Raw genomic sequence first — 21,565 nt, forward strand, 5'->3', positions numbered from 1 at the left:
TGTTACTTAGCGACTCTCTGTATCTGGTGATGTTCTGATCATGACTAATGATGACCTCCCTTAATGCGTCCACCGAGATATCTTTCCAGTCTGGGTTGGTGGTCTGTACCCTTGTACTTAATTCATCCTTTAAACCATTCATTAGCACATATACTGCTGCTTCTCTGTGCGGTGTGCTTGTTTCAATGTTTTCTATACCCGTATACCTAGTCAGGTCCTGCAATGCCCGGTGGAAATAATTGGAAGTACTTTCCCTTTCGTTTTGTCTTATGGAGAAAATTTTGTTCCACTCGACAATGGCTGGGAAATGTACTTCCAACTGTCGGTTGATCTGCTTAATACATTCCTGATTGTGTTCCTCCGTCCAAGGTACCTCCGTGTCTAATTTACAATCAGCAATAAATTTCGCAGGGTCAACACTGGAGGGCAAACATACCCTCAGCACTATCCGCCAATCTTTGTTGGTGGGTTCTGTGGAGTTTCCTAGTTCTTTAATAAATCTTTGGCAGGCTACTAGATCTTTCCTAGGATCAGGGAATTCAGACATAATTGATCCCAATTCGGTCCGGGACCAAAGACAGCGCATTGCACTGTCCTTGACGGGAATGATTCCCTGATCGTCAGTCTTCCCATTGGGGACTGCAATCACCCTGACCGGATCGAACTCAGCTACATCATCTGGTGTTGGTTTTACAATATGTGGTTCATCTGTTGGTGCGTGATATAAAACATTGTACGTACCTGTGGACACGACCTCACCTGACCCTCCGTTAGGGGGTTTGATTATTGCCTTAACCGATTTGATCGTGTCCACCTGGATGTCTTGTAGGATGGCTTCTGGAAGAGGTGCCGACATTGTTCTGGGCTCACTTTCTTGTTTGTATTCCTGAGGGAAGTTTGACATGGGGTGCAACTTGCATAGGTTAATAGTTGTACATTCAACAACATTACAATAATCATTGTTACATGTATTACACTTATTCTTATAATCTATACTACAGTTGCTAAGAGCGTTTTTATTGTTCAACCTTGTGCTTCTCTCCGCAACCACAATCCTCCCTGTTGCCATGTCTCTCCTCTCAAGATAAGAGTCAGAAAAGTCAATTAAATCTCTTTGTAATTCACTTTCCTGTTGCCATAACTGCAAATAATCATAATGTTTGATTTGTCTCTTTGTTGATTTTATGAGACATATCCTCCTCCTTAAATTTTGTAACACTTCTGAGCTGAAGCTCCCTATTCTTGGGAATTTCTCCCCGTCATGTACAGTCATTCTCTCCCATTCATCACATAAAGTTTCTGTGTGACTTCCATATTTCTCACACATTATATACCTGGCCGACCCAATTGGTCGGACCACTGAATCAACCCGAACCGAGGTTGATCGCCCCCTACCTGAACAAGTGGCCCCCATAGTTCGAAAGTGTTGCTTTATTTAGCCAACCCTTTACGAAAAACCAAATGCCAACAATAGGCTGACGGTGGCGGTTTACCGAGTACCCCACTCACTCGCCCACGCCGACCTATACGACCTGATCACACCGATATGGTGCTGGCGTACTCGACCTAGGGCCCCTGCGACCTGAACCTCTATTTACTGGAACCTGCGAGGGTAATCCGAAGAACACTTACTCTTTCCAGTAACTATTGGTTGCTGGATAGTTCCTGAGTGAGTAGCGAACTTCCCTTAAAAAAAAAAAAATTACACAAATCACGTTAGAGTGTACAGATAGCGTTTGTGACCCCTTTACTCTAATGGTATTAGGTCAGATTACTAACTACTGCACACACTTACGTGCGGTCCAGTCGTTCAGTACACAAACAACTAAGCTTATGTACGGAAAGACCAATGGAATCGAAACTTACGACTGCGAATTCCTTCAGCCAGAGCTTATATGGCCTATATGGGTGTTGCACCAACCCTTTTCGGTGTTGTGCCTGTGAACTGTATAGCGGACTTCCTTGTCGGCTGTACCTGGACCTCCTGGTCTGTTACAGTATGACCTCCTGGTCTGCTATACTCTAATGCTCAAAATTGTATATTTAACCAGAGATGCCTCCCTAGCCACCGTGCACGTCACTTACACGCGTGTACCTCACGAGTACTCGACTTTTCTTGTGGTTCAACCTTTAAGTTATATAAACTTATGTAATACAAAAACACTCACTCATCACATGTACACTTTTGCTTCTATTTCTATTTCTGCGCAGAAATTTTTTCTTTAGCCCAGCTGTGTTACCAATTAGGAGCAGGATCTGTTAATTTAAATTTTGGATTTCCAAAAAATAGACTTGCGTTATTTATCGCCTGTTGCGCTATTTACCGCTTTGCGTTACTTATCGCGTTGCGTTATTTACCGCTTTGTGTTACTTATCGCGTTGCGTTAAAAATCAACTTATCGTGACTTGAGCTACGTGGGCGTAACCGGACGCTCCGTTGTGTAATATACGCTGCGTGCGTCTGCCTTTGGATTGCGTACACAAGTCTTTTGTTAGGGACACGTGTACGCAAAGCAAAGATCCACCGTAACACAATTTATACTTTTATCAATGTAGATGATCCCTGATCATCTACCGCACACCACACTGATTTTGCCTTATCTCCCAGGCAAACCTGTGTGTTTGTCTATACTTTAACTATATCACCTCTATTCTTAAACTTATGAAATAACAGCAAATCTCTTTTAGCACTTTTATCAACTATAAAACTGGCAGACAGGAGAATGATATACGAAAATGAAACGGAAATGCAGATATATATGTGTGCGTGCGTGTGTACGCAAGACAGAAAAATAAACAGTTTTAAAAGACACTAGCGTTTTGTTCTTACCTCCGGTTCCCGGATTCCTTCAGCACTCTTTTATCTAAGCGAAGCAGACGCTTATCCCGTCAGCACTACGAGACAACCTCCCGCCCTTTGCTGAGGGATAATGTCTGCTGATCTACCTAGTGCAGATATGTGAAGGACAGGACGAGCCGCCAATTGATAAAGCTAAATATTTATCGTATATATATCCCTTTATGAGGTCTAAGAACACTGTACGCTATCTACGTAAGAAGTACCGTAAGGGTACGCAAGTTGCGTATCGATCGCTTAGCCGTGATCGAGACGCTCAGGCGTCACGTTCACTCACGGCCAAGTGATCACAGGCAGGCACGTTATTGGCTGTTGACTATCGTAATGATTCGCTATAGCGTAGCGGCGCTCGGGACCACGAGGAGATCACCAGCGATGCAGACGCTCACAATGTTAAACCTTTATATCTATACCCTTAACAATGACATACACAGTAAACCTTAATGTAGAGACAAAGTGTAAGTGCAACCTTGTGTAACCTGATTAACTACAAAGCTGTTTGAGCGTCACCGACGCTCAGAGAATTCTTAACACTATAAAGAATACACAGACACCTGGGCTTAGGGTCCGAAACCTATTATGTGTATTATGACTATTATACTTGCAAAAGGAATCACAGTACAAATGATACACTACAATATAACATAAACCAACTAACCAGATAACTACACGGGAAATACAATACAATACAATTCAAGTCTAATCAAGGAAAAATACTTGAGAAAGAGAAGAGAGGGAGAGAGAGAAATGGCTCACAGTAAGACAATATGATTACGGAGAAAACGTACGCACAAGGGGAACGATCGCATGCGCCTCGATATCCAGCTCCCGATTATCAGCAATGAGAACCGTTGAAGAGAGTGAAGTTGGATATGGTCGGCCTGCTATTTATGCCCCACACACAATACAATTCAATGGTCCCTACAATCTCATTGTTCATTGGACACAGGAATTCAGCTTCGCATTACAACAAAAGGTCATAGGTTGATTCATACAGGTGGGCTGTGACTATTTCCAACTGCTCAGGTGGGAGGGAAACTGGGTTTCCCGCAGCATGGGTAATAAAGTGCAAATAAAGTAAATGTTCATAAACTTCTTATGTCCATAACTATTCGCACGAGCGATTGATCTGCTTCAAACCAACACCGGAATATTTCTAATTAAATATTCTTCCGATGGATACTAAACACCACTGTATTACTCCTATCTGACCCTTCGTATCAAACAAAGAGGGATTCCTCTGTTCATAAACATTCTATATTAACCAAACTTTCAGAATCTATCAAAGGGACCATGATCTACAAAATACATTATTAGTGAAAATATGTAATGATTGAGTCGCACGCTACAACCACATAAACTCTACCGTAAATACGCATACCATGCGCCTGCGGGTGCCCGCGACTGTGAGTATGCGCACGTACGGGAGAGCGTACGCATGCGCAGCACGGACCTGTGTGAGGTGCAAATATGGTAGTGTGCATAGAGATATTTTTCTGACTTTGACAAGTGAATAAGATTGTGCTACTGTGCGGCATAAATTTTTTTTTATTTTTTTTGGGGGGGGGACATTTCCCCATCCCTTCCCTGTGTAGGAACGGGAAATATTAGGCGGTTGGCTATGAGCCGTGCATACACTGCCATAGATCAAGCAGAACATCCGCATGGGGCTGCACACAGCCTGCACTCATGTATGTGTATCCTGAGCCAGCGAGTCTAGAGCAGTGGTCTCCAACCTTAATTGGGGTGTGAAAATAAAACCTCTGAAGGAGCTACCTCCTCCCCCAATGCGCGTGCATTCCTGCGAAAGTGGGTGTGGCCTCACAAAAGTGGATGTGGCCTCACAACTACAAGTAATGCCCCCCCCCAGCGTAGTGCCAGATAGACAAATAACACCCCCCAGCAGTGCCAGATACAATACCCCCACCAGTGCCAGATACAATTCCCCCTGCAGTGCCATTTAAAATGACCCCCGCAGCGCCAGATAAAATGCCCCCCCCCCCCCCCCCCCGCAGTGTCAGATACAGTGCCCCACACAGAGCTAACCCTTGCTGGCTTCTTCTGCTGCCGCCAGTGCTGCCCCTCCTGTATGAGGGACAGAAGGGGAGGAGAGCGCAGCATGCGCCTCTCCTGTTAAGTCCGGAGAGCGTCTGCGGTGAGGGTGACAGAGTCTCTGGCGGTGGCGTGCATTTAAAATATGCTGCCGGTAAGTGAGCCAATCAAAACTCGCGGTCCGGCAGCCAATCAGGTGCCGCCACTGCCGGTCCACGAGCTCTAATTGGCTGACGGCCGGCACCATATTAAAAATGAAGGGAGGAGGAGTGCCAGTGACTGCCCAAGCCCGTGCGCTCTGTGAGCTACCGAAAATACTACGGCGAGCTACCGGTAGTTCGCGAGCTACAGGTTGGAGATCACTGGTCTAGAGCTTCTTAGTTTTTAATGACCTAGAAAAAGTGTCATTGTTTGTACCTTCAGCTTTTTTGGTGACACGGTTGATATAAAAATTGCATAAGAAAATTGAAAAGTACATGTGTGAAAAGTATGGAGGACATCTCACCAGTACCATCAGGCTTTTCTATTTTCCTTTTCTTCCTGTAACATGAGACATAATCACAGTGTAATGCCCCTTAGGTTTATCAGGTTGATCAGTGAAACAACAGATATTAAGTACACAAATAAATATAAACACTTGTCTTGATACTAGGGCTATATGTACCTATTTGTGTGACCCGTGTTACCATGAGGCTATGCCCCCATGACTTGTGGCATGCCCCAGTGAGCCGTGAACGCGCACCCCCCCCCCTCCCCCCCCCCCTGAAATGCCAGGGCAGCCCTAGTCCAACCCTTCTTATCACCAATATAAATATACCATAAATATATAATGTGGCAAACATGGTTACAGATGATGCTCAAACAGGTTTTCCTGAACCATCTTACTGCAGTTTATTCAGGGCTGTCAGGATGGTACAAATAGCATAAGGTGTGGTTCCAGCAATCACCAACAAAACAATATTCAGAGTATCCCATGACCCTGCTTTTAGCTAAACACTGTCGTCACCTCTCTAGTGATGGCAAACTAGCTCAGCATCAGTCGCCCCGCCCCAACACAGGGGTAAATTTACTAAAATGGGGGTTGTATTTAAGATGGGATGTTGCCCATAGCAACCAATCAGAATCTACTTCTCATTTATCTAGCACCTTCTAGGAGATAATACCTGTAATCTGATTGGTTGCTATGGGCAACATCCCATCTTAAATACAACTCCCATCTTAGTACAATTACCCCACAGAATCAGCACTAACTACCTAATCACATCCATGTGCTCCACCTGTGAACCTGTGTTCTGTGTGCAGAGAAGTGTGAGGGATTAACCCTGTCTGCAGCATGAGCATGCAGACTCCCAGAGAAAGAATTAGTCTCTAACTTAGCAGTCTATGGCCAACTGACATTTTTGCAACAATATATTCATACTGGGAAGGACTCTGAGTTCACATGAGTTGGCAGTGTTGGACTGGGGCATGAAGGGCCCACCGGGAGAATGCAGTGGTAGGGGGGCCATGTTTAGGAGTGTGTCCAGCCACCACATTGGTTTACCTAACCATTAGAGCAGGCATTCCCAACCACGGTCCTCAAGGCACACTAACAGTGCAGGTTTTAGTGATATCCAGGCTTCAGCACAGGTGACTTAATTAGTAGCTCAGTTATTTTGATTTAACCATCTGTGCTGCAGCCTGGATATCATTAAAACCTGCACTGTTGGTGTGCCTTGAGGACCGTGGTTGGGAATGTCTGCATTAGAGAGTCCATGGGCTGGGCCCCTTGATAAATATATTTAGTAAATACTAATAGTGCATGCATGATGATGTAGCAAATTAATAACAGCAATGTACTATAGTTCTGTGTAGAATAAGGTAATATATCTATATATAATGTATAATTCAAATGCACAGTCTGGAACCTAATCCCATGAGGAGGAGTTGGGCCCCCGGACAATGGTTTCCCCTGTACCCCTGTGGGACAGTCCAGCCCTTTGACTTGGTGTGTGGGCTGACTGTGGTTTGAGGCTCAGGCTATAGGCTGCACATAGCAGGTTTGGACATTCACCCTCCAAGTTGCTGGATGAAGCATTCAGTAATTTTGAGGACAACATCCAGCGATTTTGAAGACATCTCCATAAATTTGATGAAATGTGTGGGAAGATAGAAATCACGGCAAAATTAACATTCTTTCACTTCCTCCCACCTGGTCATTTATCTAGATATCTCGGGAGCAAAGTAGTAGCCGGTCAGAGGCAGGCATCAGCGCAATGCCAGCAAGTCTGCCCATTGTTTTAAAGTGGCAATGATTTTAAAGACAAAACTAACCTGGTTTTGCCATTGAAATTATTGCCGCTTTAAAACACAGGGCAGACTCGCTGGAATCGTGCCGATGCCTGCATCTCACAGGCTACTGTATTACATGTCCCCTGTAGTTTGGCTTTGAGGCCCTGAAGACACAGAGTAAACCACGTGGCAGACTACGCTGCCTGACTGATGTGTTCTGGTTTATTAGATAATTAATTCTAGGGGAAACAGAAAATTACGTGTACCTTAAAGTCACATTACCATGAATTACAGTGAAGAAAAACTTTATTTAGTAAAATTGTTGAAATCTGCATATTACCTTACTGAGCCGGTCATTTCAAGTCTCCTCCTCTTTATCTTAACCAAAAAATATTTTTGAGAAATTATGAAATTATTGTACAAATAATGAAAATAAAAGTAAATTAATAATAAAACCATATTGTTACATGTGTGCTACTTAAACCAGATTACTCTGAATTTCCCTATACAATAATGTATACTAAAACTGTTACATATTGTTAGTTAAGCTTTACTTAGACTTGTTAATCTTAACTAGTGGCTCAAAAAGTAAACTTAGGCCGGGTACACACTTGGCGATATGCACCCGATACATCGTCCAATCCGGCGGTTTAGACATATATCATTCACATTGTCCAGTGTGTACTCACTATATCGTTAACAATGTGCACTCCCATGGGTCATTAACGATGTACAATTTCTGTAGTTTTCACCTTAAAATCTAAAGATATTATACAAGATGGCAAGCACCTGGATGTTGGTGCATGCCGTCACTGACGAGAAGCAAATTATAACATTCAGTGTGTATGAACGATATCGTTTGCGGGGGGGTGGGAATCTTACACGATGTCACATCTGATGTGCCATCGGCAAGTGTGTACCCAGCCTAAGCTGACTCCATTGAATGTACAGTATTATTCATTTATGCAACTATAATGTTAAGCAAATAGATCAGCAAATTAGGTTTTCTAAGCTATTAACAAGTGTTATTGATGACCGGGGGCGTGACCGAACGGACACAGGGAGAGGAAGTGGGAAGTGCTCCCCTGGTACCGGTCCAGAATAAGCAGCAGCAGGAGACGCTGACCAGCCCTCCACGTGGAGCCGCTACCGCGGCCAAGACCTCAGGAAGGAGGGGGAAGATGAAGCGTCCCGCAGTGTGAGCCGAGCAGGATGGGAGCAGCGGTGCCAGCCAGAGCGGATGAGAGCCGAGAGGAGACTGACGGCTTGCCCATAAGAAGTCCCGGGACTCCGAGACTATTCACAGCTCTAGGGTGCATACATCTGGAACATAGCACCAGAGGCTGCGGAGCACATTAAGAGCTAGGAGAGCGCAGAAGGCTCCTACTTACAGAGACCTGAGCGCTGAAGTAAATCTATGCCACAGCTCCAGAGGCTACAAAGAACAGTAGAAGCCCAGTGGAGCCCAAAGCAAAAGGGGAACGGCCACTATTGCATTTAAACCCCCTCACTCATTCCCGGAGGCTACCACGGCATTTGAAGTGGAGGACCCTGAGGGAAGTAGAGATAGGTGGGGACCCTAGGATCCGGGACACAGACGGCAGCAAGCTGAGTGGACTGAAGACTGCTGGGGAGGTACCTGGGGGTTAATGAGCTGGGGAGCTGTGGTGGGCTGTTATTTCAGGATCAATCCAGGAATAAGCGTGCTTGTAACTGCATGGTGGGGCACACAGAACCGATACTTCCCCCCTATTCTAATCCCAGTGGGACTAAGTAGTATCCAGGTCCCGATGATGTAAAAGAGCCTTGTATCATGACCTACTAGCCCTACAGGGGATAAGTTGTTCAGGATGATTGAAATAATAAGAAATTAATATGTGACTGTCCTACCATCACTATAGTATTACAGCATTTCTGTTTTTGCTCCTTTAGGGAAGTCATCTATTGGTGGATATTGTATTGACTATTTAAGAGTACTATACTTGGAGGAAAGGAGATTAAGGTGCTATTTATCTCATTAAAGTACTGAGACTTAATTAAAGAGCCTATTAAGTCTGTACAATATGCCACCAAAGAAATGTAAGAATATCCCCAATACAACCAGTTTCTTTAAAATTTCCCAGATGCCAACAAATAGGCAGAAAGATAGAACGTCTCTATCTCCACATTCACAATTGAACTCCCCTCCGGCAAAAACCCTGGATACATCTACCATATCTGAAGAGGAAAATATGGATAAACCTATTACACTCCACAAAATGGGCCAAATTCAGACCTGATCGCTGCAGCAAATTTGCTATCAGTTGAACAAAACCATGTGTACTGCAGGGGGGGGCAGATATAACATGTGCAGAGAGAGTTAGATTGAATTTATTACTTTCCCCAATTTAAAGGGGAAAGTAATAAATATGGAAGATAGAGCAAGAAGAAACAATTTAAAAAATACGAGGCATTCCAGAAAGCATACAAAATCCACAATTGGAGCAGTTTGTATTGGAGATATTTCAAAAACGTCTCCCAGATCGACCTAAGACACAATGTATAATAGACCGTATACAGTACATAGACTCCCAAAAAAAACAAAATACCAGAGAACATACCTAGAGATACGATAATGAGAATGCATTATTACCAAACAAAAGAGCACATTTTGAGATCAACTAGAGACAAGTCAAAGGTAGAAAATTTTCTGGGGAACCTCCAGACTTTTGGGGACTTATCAATTAATACACTGAATAAGAGAAAAGCATTATCCAGAGTTACGAATGCGCTTTGCCAAGCGAATATCCCATATAAGTGGGGGTTTCCAGTCTGACTAATTGTAAATTATGAAGGAACAATCAAAATCTGGAAGTCTGAAGAAGAAGCTCTTAAAGGCCGAGACGACTGGAGAATTAGATAGGCCCCAAAACCACAACAGGAAATACAGCTAGTTCAACAAGAATGGTCTGATGTACAGAAATAGAGTTATGGGAGTTTTGATCAGTGATAGAGACGCACCTTAAATGGAAGAAGGAGAGGGAGAATTATGTAGAGGACATATTTTTTCCCCCTCTTTCTTGCAGGTACAGCTAGAATGAGTATGCATACGCCGGAAATAATAAGATTTTACTTACCGATAAATCTATTTCTCGTAGTCCGTAGTGGATGCTGGGGACTCCGTCAGGACCATGGGGATTAGCGGCTCCGCAGGAGACAGGGCACAAAAATAAAGCTTTAGGATCAGGTGGTGTGCACTGGCTCCTCCCCCTATGACCCTCCTCCAAGCCTCAGTTAGGATACTGTGCCCGGACGAGCGTACACAATAAGGAAGGATTTTGAATCCCGGGTAAGACTCATACCAGCCACACCAATCACACCGTACAACTTGTGATCTGAACCCAGTTAACAGTATGACAACGTAGGAGCCTCTGAACAGACGGCTCACAACAATAACAACCCGATTTTTTTGTAACAATAACTATGTACAAGTATTGCAGACAATCCGCACTTGGGATGGGCGCCCAGCATCCACTACGGACTACGAGAAATAGATTTATCGGTAAGTAAAATCTTATTTTCTCTAACGTCCTAGTGGATGCTGGGGACTCCGTCAGGACCATGGGGATTATACCAAAGCTCCCAAATGGGCGGGAGAGTGCGGATGACTCTGCAGCACCGAATGAGAGAACTCCAGGTCCTCTTTAGCCAGGGTATCAAATTTGTAGAATTTTACAAACGTGTTCTCCCCCGACCACGTAGCTGCTCGGCAGAGTTGTAATGCCGAGACCCCTCGGGCAGCCGCCCAGGATGAGCCCACCTTCCTTGTGGAATGGGCCTTGACAGATTTAGGCTGTGGCAGGCCTGCCACAGAATGTGCAAGTTGAATTGTGCTACAAATCCAACGAGCAATCGTCTGCTTAGAAGCAGGAGCACCCAGCTTGTTGGGTGCATACAGTATAAACAGCGAGTCAGATTTTCTGACTCCAGCCGTCCTTGAAATATATATTTTCAATGCCCTGACAACGTCCAGCAACTTGGAATCCTCCAAATCGCTAGTAGCCGCAGGCACCACAATAGGCTGGTTCAGGTGAAACGCTGACACCACCTTAGGCAGAAAATGAGGACGCGTCCGCAGTTCTGCCCTGTCCGAATGAAAAATCAGATATGGGCTTTTATACGATAAAGCCGCCAATTCTGACACTCTCCTGGCTGAAGCCAGGGCCAGTAGCATGGTTACTTTCCATGTAAGATATTTCAAATCCGCCGATTTGAGTGGCTCAAACCAATGGGATTTGAGAAAATCCAAAACTACATTAAGGTCCCACGGAGCCACTGGGGGCACAACCGGGGGCTGTATATGTAGTACTCCTTTTACAAAAGTCTGGACTTCAGGAACTGAAGCCAATTCTTTCTGGAAGAAAATCGACAGGGCCGAAATTTGAACCTTAATGGACCCCAACTTGAGGCCCATAGACAATCCTGTTTGCAGGAAATGTAGGAATCGACCCAATTGAAATTCCTCCGTGGGGGCCTTCCTGGCCTCACACCACGCAACATATTTTCTCCAAATGCGGTGATAATGTTGTGCAGTCACCTCCTTCCTGGCTTTTACCAGTGTAGGAATGACCTCTTCCGGAATGCCTTTTTCCCTTAGAATTCGGCGTTCAACCGCCATGCCGTCAAACGCAGCCGCGGTAAGTCTTGGAATAGACACGGCCCCTGCTGAAGCAGGTCCCGTCTTAGAGGTAGAGGCCACGGATCTTCCGTGAGCATCTCCTGAAGTTCCGGGTACCAAGTTCTTCTTGGCCAATCCGGAGCCACGAGTATCGTTCTTACTCCCCTTTGCCGTATAATTCTCAGTACTTTTGGTATGAGAGGCAGAGGAGGAAACACATACACTGACTGGAACACCCACGGCGTTACCAGAGCGTCCACAGCTATTGCCTGAGGGTCTCTTGACCTGGCGCAATACCTGTCCAGTTTTTTGTTGAGGCGAGACGCCATCATGTCCACCTTTTGGTTTTTCCCAACGGTTCACAATCATGTGGAAGACTTCTGGATGAAGTCCCCACTCTCCCGGGTGTAGATCGTGTCTGCTGAGGAAGTCTGCTTCCCAGTTGTCCACTCCCGGAATGAACACTGCTGACAGTGCTATCACATGATCTTCCGCCCAGCGAAGAATCCTTGCAGCTTCTGCCATTGCTCTCCTGCTTCTTGTGCCGCCCTGTCTGTTTACGTGGGCGACTGCCGTGATGTTGTCCGACTGGATCAACACCTGCTGACCCTGAAGCAGGGGTTTTGCCAGGCTTAGAGCATTGTAAATCGCTCTTAGCTCCAGTATATTTATGTGAAGAGACATCTCCAGGTTTGACCATACTCCCTGGAAGTTTCTTCCCTGTGTGACCGCTCCCCAGCCTCTCAGACTGGCATCCGTGGTCACCAGGACCCAGTCCTGTATGCCGAATCTGCGGCCCTCTAACAGATGAGCACTCTGCAACCACCACAGAAGAGACACCCTTGTCCGTGGCGACAAGGTTATCCGCTAATGCATCTGCAGATGCGATCCGGACCATTTGTCCAGCAGATCCCACTGAAAAGTTCGTGCGTGGAATCTGCCGAATGGAATCGCTTCGTAAGAAGCCACCATCTTTCCCAGGACTCTTGTGCATTGATGCACAGACACTTTCCCTGGTTTTAGGAGGTTCCTGACAAGTTCGGATAACTCCTTGGCTTTCTCCTCCGGAAGAAACACCTTTTTCTGAACCGTGTCCAGAATCATTCCCAGGAACAGCAGACGTGTCGTCGGGGTCAATTGAGATTTTGGAAAATTCAGAATCCACCCGTGCTGTTGCAGCACTATTTGGGTTAGTGCTACTACGTCCCCCAGCTGTTCCCTGGACCTTGCCCTTATCAGGAGATCGTCCAAGTAAGGGATAATTAATACGCCTTTTCTTCGTAGAAGAAACATCATTTCGGCCATTACCTTGGTAAAGACCCGAGGTGCCGTGGACAATCCAAACGGCAGCGTCTGAAACTGATAATGACAGTTTTGCACCACGAACCTGAGGTACCCTTGATGTGAAGGGCAAATTGGGACATGCAGGTAAGCATCCTTGATGTCCAGGGACACCATAAAGTCCCCTTCTTCCAGATTCGCTATCACTGCTCTGAGTGACTCCATCTTGAACTTGAATTTTTGTATGTACAGGTTCAAAGATTTCAGATTTAGAATAGGTCTTACCGAGCCGTCCGGCTTCGGTACCACAAATAGTGTGGAATAATACCCCTTTCCCTGTTGTAGGAGGGGTACCTTGACTATCACCTGCTGAGAATACAGCTTGTGAATGGCTTCCAATACCGTCGCCCTGTCTGAGGGAGACGTTGGCAGAGCAGACTTTAGGAACCGGCGAGGGGGAGACTTCTCGAATTCCAACCTGTAACCCTGAGATATTATCTGCAGGATCCAGGGGTCCACCTGTGAGTGAGCCCACTGTGTGCTGAAATTCTTGAGTCGACCCCCCACCGCCCCTGAGTCCGCTTGTAAAGCCCCAACGTCATGCTGAGGGCTTTGCAGAAGCCGGGGGGGGCTTCTGCTCCTGGGAAGAAGCTGCTTGGTGCACTCTCTTACCCTTTCCTTTGCCTCGGGGCAAATATGACTGTCCTTTCGCCCGCTTGTTCCTATAGGAACGAAAGGACTGCGGCTGAAAAGACGGTGTCTTTTTCTGTTGGGAGGGGACCTGAGGTAAAAAGGTGGATTTCCCGGCTGTTGCCGTGGCCACCAAATCCGATAGACCGACCCCAAATAATTCCTCCCCCTTATACGGCAATACTTCCATATGCCGTTTGGAATCCGCATCACCTGACCATTGTCGCGTCCATAAACTTCTTCTGGCAGATATGGACATCGCACTTACTCTCGATGCCAGAGTGCAAATATCCCTCTGTGCATCTCGCATATATAGAAATGCATCCTTTAAATGCTCTATAGTCAGTAAAATACTGTCCCTATCCAGGGTATCAATATTTTCAGTCAGGGAATCCGACCAAACCACCCCAGCACTGCACATCCATGCAGAGGCGATGGCTGGTTGCAGTATAACACCAGTATGAGTGTATATACTTTTCAGGGTAGTTTCCAGCCTCCTATCTGCTGGATCCTTGAGGGCGGCCGTTTCAGGAGACGGTAACGCCACTTGTTTTGATAAGCGTGTGAGCGCCTTATCCACCCTAGGGGGTGTTTCCCAGCGCGCCCTAACCTCTGGCGGGAAAGGATATAATGCCAATAACTTCTTTTGAAATTAGCAGTTTTCTATCGGGGTTAACCCACGCTTCATCACACACTTCATTCAATTCGTCTGATTCAGGAAAAACTACAGGTAGTTTTTTCAGACCCCACATAATACCCCTTTTTGTGGTACATGCAGTATCAGAGATATGTAAAGTCTCCTTCATTGCCGTGATCATATAACGTGTGGCCCTACTGGAAAATACGTTTGTTTCTTCACCGTCGACACTAGATTCGGTGTCTGGGTCTGTGTCGACCGACTGAGGTAAAGGGCGTTTTACAGCCCCTGACGGTGTCTGAGACGCCTGTACAGGTACTAACTGGTTTGCCGGCCGTCTCATGTCGTCAACTGATTTTTGTAATGTGCTGACATTATCACGAAATTCCATATATAAAGCCATCCATTCCGGTGTCGACTCCCTAGGGGGTGACATCACCATTACCGGCAATTGCTCCGCCTCCACACCAACATCGTCCTCATACATGTCGACACACACGTACCGACACAGCAGACACACAGGGAATGCTCTTATCGAAGACAGGACCCCACTAGCCCTTTGGGGAGACAGAGGGAGAGTTTGCCAGCACACACCCAAGCGCTATAAATATATAGGAACAACCCTATAGAAGTGTTGTCTCCCTTATAGCAGCTTAATATATATCAAAAACGCCAAAAAAAGTGCCCCCCCCCCCTCTCTTTTTTACCCTGTTTCTGTAGTGCAGTGCAGGGGAGAGTCCTGGGAGCCTTCCTCGCAGCGGAGCTGAGCAGGAAAATGGCGCTGTGTGCTGAGGAGATAGGCCCCGCCCCCTATTTCGGCGGGCTCTTCTCCGGAGTTTGTGAGACCTGGCAGGGGTTAAATACATCCATATAGCCCCAAGGGCTATATGTGATGTATTTTTTAGCCAGAACAAGGTATTCTCATTGCTGCCCAGGGCGCCCCCTGCAGCGCCCTGCACCCTCCGTGACCGCTGGTGTGAAGTGTGTGACAACAATGGCGCACAGCTGCAGTGCTGTGCGCTACCTCATGAAGACTGAAAAGTCTTCTGCCGCCGGTTTCTGGACCTCTTCGCTTTTCGGCATCTGCAAGGGGGTCGGCGGCGCGGCTCCGGGACCGGACTCCATGGCTGGGCCTGTGTTCGATCCCTCTGGAGCTAATGGTGTCCAGTAGCCTAAGAAGCCAATCCATCCTGCACGCAGGTGAGTTCACTTCTTCTCCCCTAAGTCCCTCGTTGCAGTGAGCCTGTTGCCAGCAGGACTCACTGAAAATAAAAAACCTAAAAACTTTTTCTAAGCAGCTCTTTAGGAGAGCCACCTAGATTGCACCCTGCTCGGACGGGCACAAAAACCTAACTGAGGCTTGGAGGAGGGTCATAGGGGGAGGAGCCAGTGCACACCACCTGATCCTAAAGCTTTATTTTTGTGCCCTGTCTCCTGCGGAGCCGCTAATCCCCATGGTCCTGACGGAGTCCCCAGCATCCACTAGGACGTTAGAGAAAATAAAGTATTATGGAAGTGTTGATACATACAAGAAATGTATACTTTGGGAAGTTTGCTATGGAAAGGTTATACATATTTGGACATGTATATATGAAAGAGTCCGTGCAGGTTGGATAGAGTGATGTAGCATCAAAATATTGACACATATTTACATAAGGAATATGGAATGTATAGGTTGGAAGTTTTTCATATTTTGAAAGGTTGTTTACATTTGCACATTTATGTATGAGGGATTTAAGTATTTGAAGACTCCTTAAGGAGCCTCACTTTTCAAGCTTTTTAAAGGATCTTTTTAAATGTCCTTTTATTTGGAACACGGTTTAAATGGTTATTTTATTTTTACACTACAGTATGTGGATATGAGAAACATACTACACTCCAAATAGATACAAGGTATAAAAAGCAGATTTGTAAGTATTATATTTAAACATGCATAAAGATTTAAAATAGAAGTTGCCTATAAGAATTTGTTTGTTCCCCTTTATTTCTCTTTCCCTCTGTATTCCCCTGCATTTCTCTCTTCCCCTACTTCTATATACTTCTATAAGCCCCAATATTAAAATAATGTTAGAAATCTCTACCACTTGAGCAGGAGGGGTAAAACTAATAGGAGTAAACAGTTTTGTTCTTTTCTTATAATTCTCCCCCCACCCCTTTTTTTTTCTTCCTCTTTTCTGAAAATTGAAGTAATAATTATAATAATAATAATAATAATAATATTAAGGCACTATTTAGTGATGGGTAAATAAGGTCGCTACCCCCTATTGAAAATGAATACCTCAATGAGTAGAGGTCATAAAGGCACTCGAGGTAGAGCCTTGTTAATATATGTTTGTATATGTCATGTGTTTTGTCTTAAGTGTTGTAAGTGTGGTTTTATTGTATGTGATACAGGACATAAGAAAAAGAAGAATAACAGGGAGCTAAAAACAGGAAAACAGAATAGAAGGGAATAACTTTGAGATGGAAATAGAAAAAGGAAATTTAGAAAAATAGGATGATCAACATGATGTCAATAAATGTCAAGGGGTTAAATTCACTGCAATAGAGGAGAAGGGCACTGAAATATTTTTATGAGCAAAAAATCGATTTGGTAGCACTTCAGGAGATGCACTTCTTGAGTACAGTACCTCCATCTTTTTCTGATAACAGAAATACAAAAGTGGTCTTCTTAAGTGCCATCAAAAAGAAATGCCGTATTATTTAGTTGCAAAGTCGATTTTGAACTTGAGGTCCAAATTACGGACAAAGGTAGATATATTATTTTAAAAGGAAAGTTAAATGGTAAAAAGGTTACAGTGGCATCGGTATATGCACCTAATGTTTCACAAATAACTTTTCTAAAAACCTTTCTGAAAAAAATACAGAAAGAGTCAGAGGGCTTAGTCTTTATACACTGAGATTTTAATCTAGTGAGGGATGTAAGAGTAGTTAAATCTGATTATATAAAATTAAAATCATCTCAATCAATTGTTAATGTTTCAGAGAGATTTTATAGATTGATTCAAGAATTTGAATTATATGACATATGGAGAGTAACGCATCCAACAATTCGAGATTGTACATTTTTGCAAATGTACCTAAAACATACTCACGAATAGATTACGTATTCACAGATAGATTGACCTTACAGAACATAAAAAGAGTGGAAATATTACCAAGAACATGGTCAGCCCATGCACCACTAATTGTTAGATGGGATGAGAGTGAGTTTATAAAGCACTCTAGAATATGGTGAATCCCCAATTTTATTTTTAATTCATTAGAAGCCAGTCAAGTGACCAAGAATTCTTTGGAAGTATTTCTGCTCTTTAATAATGTACAACAAACTAACCCAGTCAACCTTTGGTGTAACCTAAAGGTGGTGATGAGAGGTAATATAATGCAGATTACATTGAGGTTAAAAAAAAAAACAAGAAACTAAACTTTTAAATGAGTTAGAAAATAGGATTAAAATCCTAGAACAAAAACATAAGGAAAAACCTAATGAAGACCAGATTAGGTACGAACTCATTAAGCTAACAGCAGAGTTAGAAACTCATAATGTTAATCAAATTCGTAAAGATTGGGATAGTCTCAACCAAAGATATTATTTGGAGGGTAATAGAGTGTCGCCGCTCTTGGCTAGAAAAATTAAAGGGATAAGACTGAGAAATTCAGTTAAGGCCATCTATAATTCTAAAGGTGCTAAAATAACAAACCCCTTAGAGATCTCAAATATATTTTCTGAATACCTTAAGCAACTATATAACATAAAAGATGATCCTAAGGAATACCAGCCTTCTAATGATCATATATCTTAATTTTTGTCAAAAGTAAATCTTCCCAGAATCAATCAGCAACAATTAGATATACTGAATCTGCCATGGAGAATACAGGAGGTGATAGAAGCCATCAAGACATTAAAGGTGAACAAGTCCACTGGACCAGACGGATTTATAAAGAACTTTTATAAAAACTATCAAAAAGAGATAGCGCCTATTCTTTTACAAGTATATCAGATAGGGATACAGGAAGGAAAACTCCCGGAGGAGCTTTTGGAAGCTCGTATTATTACAATTGGTAAAGAGGGAAAGACATAACCTAATCAAAAAATTATAGGCCAATAGCGCTTTTAAATACATATATTAAGATCTACGCCAAAATGATTGTAAATAGATTAAATCCAATTTTGGGGGAACTGGTCAACCCAGACCAATTAGGGTTTGTAAGAAATAGCTATGGACCAGATAATACTCGAAGAGCAATAATTATAATAGAACAATCACAATATAAGAAAATTCCACAGGTGGCAATATCGCTGGGTGGAGAAAAGGCCTTTGATTGCCTACATTGGGGATACATGGAAAGGATACTTAAAAAATATGGAATAGTGGAGGAATACTGAAGGCCATGCTGGCACTTTATACAGTACCAATAGCCCATGTTTTTTGTAATGGGTCTAACTGATCCAAAATGTATATCACGTACGGAACCAGACAGGGGTGCCTCCTGTCCCTAGTAATGTTTGTGCTAGCGATGGAACCACTAGCAGAAATTATAAGACAAGCTCAGGGAGTAAGGGGCCTGACGATGAATTGTATACAACAGAAGATCTTATTATATGCAGATGATGTTCTACTGTTTCTTATAGAACCTAAAGAATCACTTCCTGAGCTCCTGGATATAGTAGGTAAATATTCAGAGGTATCTTACTATAAATTAAATAGAAACAAGACGGAGGCTCTCCCAATAAATATTATATCGACGGACCTTAGTTATCTAAAAACAGAATTTAAATTTAAATGGAAGATAGATATATTAAAATATCTTGGAATTCAATTGGTCTCAAATGAAAACAATATTCTAGATTATAACTATGGCAAACTCCTGCAACAGTTAAACCATAAAGTTAATACGTGGATGTATCAAGGACAACCTGGGTAGGTAGAATAGCGGTGATAAAAATGTTTCTCCTTCCAAAGATCTTATACCTCTTTCGGTCTATACCAAGATGGCTTCCTAAATATTGGCTATATAGGTTTAACTCAATATTTAATAGAGTTATCTGGAGAACTAAAAAGACTAAACTGGCAAAAAAATACTTGCTGTTGCCTAAATCATAGGGGGGGTCTAGAGTTCCCAAATTTAGAACTATATCAATCCGCATGCCTTATTAACCAGATTTCTGACTGGGTAACCACAAATAATAATAAGCCAGGAGTTGAGTTGGAAAGAAAAGCGGTTGGAGAAATACAGATGGAGCCTCCCTCATTGTTGTTTTTCCCCGCCTAAACAGAGGATAAGTCATGCCTAAGTGATAGCTCAGGTTGTTTAGTTGTGCACGGACAGGAGCGTTGAGGAATGACTATATACGCAGCATGCAATATGCATCTTCACCACTGGGTGGCTAATGCTCCCCTGATCCAGTACTGTAGAGCAAATAGCAGCAGATTGATCTACAAGCTCTGGCAAATGGTCAGTGATGACGGTAATGTTACTGTAAACTGTACACACAGATCAATGGTCAGACGGAGAGAGTCAATAAAAAAAAAAACAATAAATCAATCAATAAAATTAGTGTATACATACCCAAGCGAACGTGTTAAAGCAATGGTCCATTGACGTTAGCGTTATGTGAGCATCCAAGTCCCGTAGACTAATCAATAAATAAAAATAGTGTATACAGATGCAAACAAATGTGTTAAAGCAATGGTCCATTGACGTTAGGCATACAGTACTGTATTTGAGCATTCAAGTCTCATAGCCAATACAGCAAAACTCATGGGAAGGGAATACTGCTTATATTTACACATGAGATTGTGTCTCTTTCACCAGGCATCATGGCCAAGTGATGAAGTGTCCCGTGACTCATGCCCAGAGTCCCGGGTTCATTTCCCAAAGTGCGAATGCCTTTGTTTATTTTTCTTCTTGACACTTTATTTTTTTTTATTACATTCATATATTTAAGAACCTTACATTCAATAGAATTATGTACACATGAAAAGACCTGTTTCCATAACTAACTGTCGGGGTGTCTGACACACAAATCCGTAGCACAGTACTGTACTGTTTAATGTACATTCACTCTGGCCCTTTCTAGTCCTTTCCCCCAACCAAAGCAACTGTAGTATCAGCCCTTCATTTACATACTGTTGGCAATTTAATTCAATTAAAATGGGCTTAAAGCTTAATATCTCCAGTTTTGCGGGTCCAATCGGCTCAGAAACGGGTTTGTATGTAAGGGGAGATGATTAGCTACCAGAGGATACCGCAGAGGATACAGCAGCAAGTGTTAACTTTATAAGTATAATGGGGAAAAATAAAAGCTCCTCTGTAAGTTCCTGGCTGTCAAAACACCATGCTTAGTGTCTCTGTTCAGTATTTTCTATTTGAGCACTAAGTAGCACGAACAACAGCTTGTAACGTACTCTGCTCTGAAGGCTACAGCAGCAAGTGTTATCTTTATAAGTATAATATGGAGAGATAAAAGCTCCTTCCTAAGTTCCTGGATGCCAAAACACTGTGCTCAGTGTGTCTGTACAGTATTTTCTATCTAGCAAGAAACCCCGCACCCCGTGCAAGCTGGGCAGACAATTGGAGGGGACCCGACACATGGTTGCTTGCCGTTTACCTTTGCAGTGTCACATAAACTAGTGGCCAGTCTGCCCCGAAATCCAAGAGTCACCTCTTTTGTATGGTACTGGTCTCGAGTCCATTAGATACCCAGAACCAGAGATATCAGGGCACAAAGTGGTCCCATTTTCCCATAGACTATAATGAGCCCATTAATTCAGACCCACCATGGGTTCTGATGCTTGCCGTTAGCCTTGTGGGGGTCACAGAAGCTTGGTATCCTCTTGTAGCTAATTATCTCTCCTTCCATAAGAATCTGGTTCTGAGACGATTGGAACCCCAGAACTGGAGATATTAAGCTTTAAGCCCATTTACATTTAATTTAATAGCTCATATAAACCTAATGTCAATGGACCATTGCGTTAACACCTTCATTTGCATCTGTATACACTAATTTTATTTATTGGTTTGTCTATGGGACCTCATTGCTGCAGTATATTTTCACTAATACAGCATTGCCCATACAGTGTACAGTAAAGTAGTTCTTGCGCAATAGTGTACTGTA

General features: G+C 43.5%; 1 protein-coding gene across 6 annotated transcripts in view; it reads right to left on the reverse strand.

Moving 5' to 3' along the window:
- LOC135005911 (G patch domain-containing protein 8-like) overlaps nt 1-21,565 on the reverse strand; it is a 238,166-nt gene that overhangs the window by 125,169 nt on the left and 91,432 nt on the right. For 5 of the 6 annotated variants that reach the window (XR_010206446.1, XM_063951977.1, XM_063951976.1 and 2 more), the window contains 2 exons: nt 7,521-7,558; nt 5,415-5,449 (listed from right to left, as the gene is read on the reverse strand). Coding sequence is in view for 5 of the 6 variants with exons in the window: in XM_063951977.1 (XP_063808047.1) it covers nt 5,415-5,449; nt 7,521-7,558 (73 nt within the window). In the remaining variant the exon portion in view is untranslated. The remainder of the gene's footprint in view (nt 1-5,414; nt 5,450-7,520; nt 7,559-21,565) is intronic. The other variant, XM_063951978.1, reaches the window with a different exon arrangement.

Source organism: Pseudophryne corroboree, chromosome 2 (genome assembly GCF_028390025.1).
Source record: "Pseudophryne corroboree isolate aPseCor3 chromosome 2, aPseCor3.hap2, whole genome shotgun sequence".
Taxonomy (NCBI): Eukaryota; Metazoa; Chordata; class Amphibia; order Anura; family Myobatrachidae; genus Pseudophryne; species Pseudophryne corroboree.